Source organism: Panicum virgatum, chromosome 8N (genome assembly GCF_016808335.1).
Source record: "Panicum virgatum strain AP13 chromosome 8N, P.virgatum_v5, whole genome shotgun sequence".
Taxonomy (NCBI): domain Eukaryota; kingdom Viridiplantae; phylum Streptophyta; class Magnoliopsida; order Poales; family Poaceae; genus Panicum; species Panicum virgatum.
This window is the reverse complement of record NC_053152.1, coordinates 41,095,873-41,100,309: the sequence shown is the minus strand read 5'-3', so window position 1 is coordinate 41,100,309 and position 4,437 is coordinate 41,095,873. Positions and strand designations below refer to the sequence as shown.

The 4,437-nt window shown below is 52.4% G+C and overlaps 1 protein-coding gene across 1 annotated transcript; it reads left to right on the top strand.

Moving 5' to 3' along the window:
• The first annotated feature begins 1,291 nt into the window (after window positions 1-1,291).
• LOC120686897 (putative disease resistance protein At1g50180) lies at window positions 1,292-4,164 on the top strand. The gene is made up of 2 exons (XM_039969093.1): window positions 1,292-1,668; window positions 2,860-4,164. Exons 1-2 carry the CDS (start codon window positions 1,359-1,361, stop codon window positions 3,576-3,578), a joined length of 1,029 nt encoding a protein of 342 aa, XP_039825027.1. The 5' UTR covers window positions 1,292-1,358; the 3' UTR covers window positions 3,579-4,164.
• The last annotated feature ends 273 nt before the right edge of the window (window positions 4,165-4,437 follow it).

Below are 4,437 nucleotides of genomic sequence, written 5' to 3'. Positions count from 1 at the left end.
ATTAGGCGCACACTAGCAAAGCCCACCAAGGGCACGGACAGATTCCAACCTCCAGGGCCTAGCCCGGCCAGTTACCAACCCCCTGGAGAGGGACACGTGCAAGCCTCTCGACCACGGACCTGCGGGTCAGCGCCGCCGTACCGCACGGCCCGAGCCGTGCGCACCAAGAACGCCGCCTGGTGCAATAGGCGTGCCGGCTAAGCCAGCTCTCGTTCGCCCGTACGCGCTGCCCAGTCTTGCCGTACGCCACGCTCGCACGATCAACAGGACCCCCTGACGTGCACAAAGTGCCGGCCGTGCAAGCCTACACGACCTAACAGATGGGGGACGAGAGAGGGCGTCAACGAGCCCCGTCCCGCACGCCGTAATGATGGCTCCTCCAGACGCCACTCCATTACGCCCGGGATCGTAACAGGGCAAGGCCGCCTGACCATGTCAAGGCACCCCTCAACGGGCGTGCCGTCCTCGGGTCAGAAGCCACGCAGGGAAGGACGTGCGGTGGCAATACAGACGGACAGGAAAGAAGACGATCGTCTCCATATGCTTGAAAGCTTCATCTTCTAGATTGCTAGAAGTAGCACTTTTTTTTTTGCGAGGATGCCAGAAGTAGCACTTTAACCAAGTAGTGATCACCATTCCACCCTTGTTACGCAACACGCCAACAAAAGAATAAGCACGGTCGTGGGACTTGATCACACCGCCGGAAGCTTGGCCTACATTCCACTTTGACCAGAAGCACGACTGTATCGGAAGATATCCACTTTCACCTGTATTCCGAGGCGACCAAGATCACGTTCATGCCTACATGAGTGACTATATATGGGAATTACTTGCTAAGCACCTAACAGCTATTATGCGTGGCACAAGCTCTACCTTGTACAACACGAACTGGCAGAAGGGTGAGTTCACATAGGAAGAAAATTTTGAAGATTGCACACTTCAAGTTCATTAATATTCTTGACCAACTCCATGAGAGCTTTAGCTACGGGCCGACAGCCATATCATGACTCGGTACTCACACCATCAAAACAGAATCACACAACACACTTTTCTTTATTTAAGCACAAACCATACGGTAATCTATCAATTATCTTAATATTTTGCTAACAAAAGCAGCCATCATGTCCATTGTCAAGCTTTTCCTTTTGCATCTTCTTGCCGTGATGGAGGTGCAATTCCTTTTCTATTTCCAGCATATGTCCTGTGCTTTTCTCTACCATCAAGCAGAGAAGGCCAAACTCCAAAGCAGTCCTTGCATTACAAAACAAAAACATAGCCCTGTCACAGACACAGTTGCATTCTATCAAGAACCACCTTCTGACCAAGCATTCAGATTCTGAGAGCAGCGAGAAGGTGCAATGGTTGAGCCTGCTATTTCTGCCACTGTTGGCAGAATCGGCGAGCTCGCTGTTCAGGAGACAAAATTCTTGTGCGGAGTTACTTCAGAAGCGGGATTCTTGAAAGATGAGCTGGAGCGGCTGCAGTGCTTCCTCCAAGATGCAGGCACCAAGAGGAAATCAGGGAGTGCAAGTGCCAAACTTTGGGTTAGCCAAATCAGGAATGCGACATATGAAGCTGAGAATGTCCTAGAGGTGGTTGACTACATGGAGAAGAGAAACAGGCTCAAGAAGGGCTTCATGGGTACCATTTCAAGGTATGCTCGCCTCCCAACAGTGTGTTTGGTTGGGGGTTGGAGCGAGCTAGGTTGGGTTGGACCCATCTCTACGGCTGTTTGGATGGAATGCGAGGTGGGTTAGGTTGGACGCAGAAGGAATATTCGTGTGAGATGCGGGCCGGCTCCGTCCGCTGAAATCTGGCGGATGGAGCGAACCACTTTTCTTCCGTTGGGAGCGCCGTGAGAGCCGTTCTCGCGACCGCGCTGGTGGGCAGCAGGCCGCGGCAGGCGCCAGCGGGCAGGAGCGAACTCGGCGGGCGGCGCGGTGGCGAGCCCCGACCAGGAGCGGCGGCGCGGTGGTAGCTCGAGCCTCCCTCCCTCTTCCATCGCGCCGGCGAGGCCGGATCCTGGTGCGGGTGAGGAGGTGGCAGCGGTGGCGGGGAGGTCCGGCGGGCCCGCGTCGGGGGCGGGGAGGTGGCGGCGGCGGCCCTCTCTCTCCCTCTCTCTCTCCTATTCCAGGGCGGAGCTCGCGGCCGGCGGATCTCGCCCACGGGCGGATCTCGCGGCCGGCGGAGCCCCGCGTCCGCCCGCCATGGCGCGGCCGTGGAGGAAGGAGGGCCGTGAGCGCCGCGTCCGCCCGACCGGAGGTCGCGCCGGCAGCAGAGCTCACCCAGCCGGAGGTCGCGCGCGGCGGCCATGGCGACCTCGAGCGTGGCAGCGGCGACCTCAAGCGCGGTGGCGGCAAGGCGAACGCGGTTGCGCGCAGCTGAAGCGCGGAGGCCATGGCGGGAGGAGTGGCGGTGGCAGGGAGGTTCGGCGGGGGCGGGGGGGGGGGGGGGGGGGGGTCCGGCGGAGCGGGGAAGTGGCGGCGGCGGCGCGCGGGGAGATTCGGCGCGTCGCCCTCGGCCTCGGCGGGAGGAGGTCCGGCGGCCGGGGCGCGCGTCGCCCTCGGCGGCGGCGGGGGCGAGGAGGTCGGGCAGCCGTGGCGCGGGGCGGTGGCGTCGGGAGCGGAGCAGGTAGGAAGAAGAAAGGAGATGGAGAGAGAGGAGACCGACATGTGGGGCCCACTAACGGAGTGAGTGTTGCCATCCAACCCGTACTCTCAATTCTCCCAACAAAAAATGTGATGGATTGACTCTGTCCCCAAAATCAGAGCTGCAACCAAACAATGGATGGTTTGGCTCCGTCCCCAAAATGAGGGTTGGATTCAACCCAACCCACTGATCCCGCAACCAAACACACGGCAAGTGACTTGGTTACCCTTCATAATGTTGGTAATGAAATTCAACGTATCAGAAGGAAAATTAATGAGATATCTGAAAGTGCAAACCGTTTGAATCTTATTGGTTTGGGTAGTAATGCTGCTTCAGAGGAGAGTCTTGTTGAGGACGACTCTTTGCAACATAGCGGTCTTGTCTATCCAAATTCTGAAGATGTTACTGTTGTTGGTTTTGAGGATGAGCAAAATGAGATAGAAACAAAATTACTTGCTTCGGATAACAACCTTAGTGTGGTTTCAATAGTTGGCATGGGTGGAGCAGGGAAAACTACACTAGCTCGAAAAGTCTACAATTCAAATAAAATCAAGGAACACTTTCACACAATTGCTTGGGTCGTATCCCAAAAGTTTACGGGTGCTGATTTACTGAAAGATATTATGAAACAAATATTTAAGGGTAAATATGAGGGCATAGAAATTGATCGGATGCAAGAGTATGATGTGGGAAAGAAGATCCGTGATTTTCTACTGGATAAAAGATACTTAGTTGTGTTTGATGATGTGTGGACCACAGATACATGGAATCAGATAAACAGAACCATCAAAGTATTTCCAGATGTAGATAATGGCAGTAGAGTAATGTTAACCACCCGAAAGATTGTTGTTGCATATCACATTGAAATGCCGAGAAAAGTTCACAATCTGAAACTCTTGGACCGAGAAAAGCTGGAACCTTTTCATTAGCAAGACCTTGCCATCATATAAAAGGTCCTTGATACATAACATTGGTGAGTTTGAAGAACTAGGGAGACAGATTGCAAGTAAATGTAATGGATTACCACTTGCACTTTCTGTTTTGGGGGGTTTTCTATCAAAGAATTTAACTATAGAAGCATGGAAAGATACACTATCAGGTTGGACATCGACTAAAAATGGGTGCATGATGGGAGAAATACTGGCCCGAAGTTACAATGACTTGCCAAATCATCTAAAATGTTGTTTTCTCTATCTTGCTGTTTTCCCTAAGGATCACCTCATACATGTATCAAATCTTATCAATTCATGGATAGCAGAAAGCTTTGTTCCCGGTTCAATAAAGCATAAGGAACAAATGGCACGGAAGTATGTAACTGAGTTGGCTTAAAGAAGCTTGGTTCAGGTTACTGATACAAGTGAAGCGCACGGGTGGATTGAAAGTATACGACTTCATGATATTTTACATGATTGGTGCGTTGGAGAAGCAAGAGATGCTGGTTTCTGTGATGTCATCGACAAAACTACGGGTCAGGTTTCGTCTCCCCTCTTTGAATATATAGTTCCTTAGCTTTGCAAACAGAGTAACGGGGACTTTGCCGTGTGCCATCCAGTTGGCACTCGGCAAAGATGGGGACTTTGCCGAGTGCCTATGCCTTTGCACTCGGCAAAGCCTTTATCTGTGCCGAGTGCTTTTTCCTTGGCACTCGGCAAAGTCCTTTCCCAGGATCCTGGGAATGGTCACTTTGCCGAGTGCCAAGGTAAATGCACTCGGCAAAGTTACCAATGATTTTTTTTGTTTTCTCACGTATATGAGCCCCACTCATTCAAACATCAAACATAGCACAAT

What these genes read in the sequence shown, in the direction of transcription:
- LOC120686897 (XM_039969093.1), top strand. Translation starts at nt 1,359, where the DNA reads ATGGTTGAGCCTGCTATTTCTGCCACTGTTGGCAGAATCGGCGAGCTC. An exon ending in TTCAAGGTATGCTCGCCTCC is followed by an intron (nt 1,669 to 2,859) that starts CAACAGTGTGTT and finishes CCAAACACACGG; the next exon opens with CAAGTGACTTGGTTACCCTT.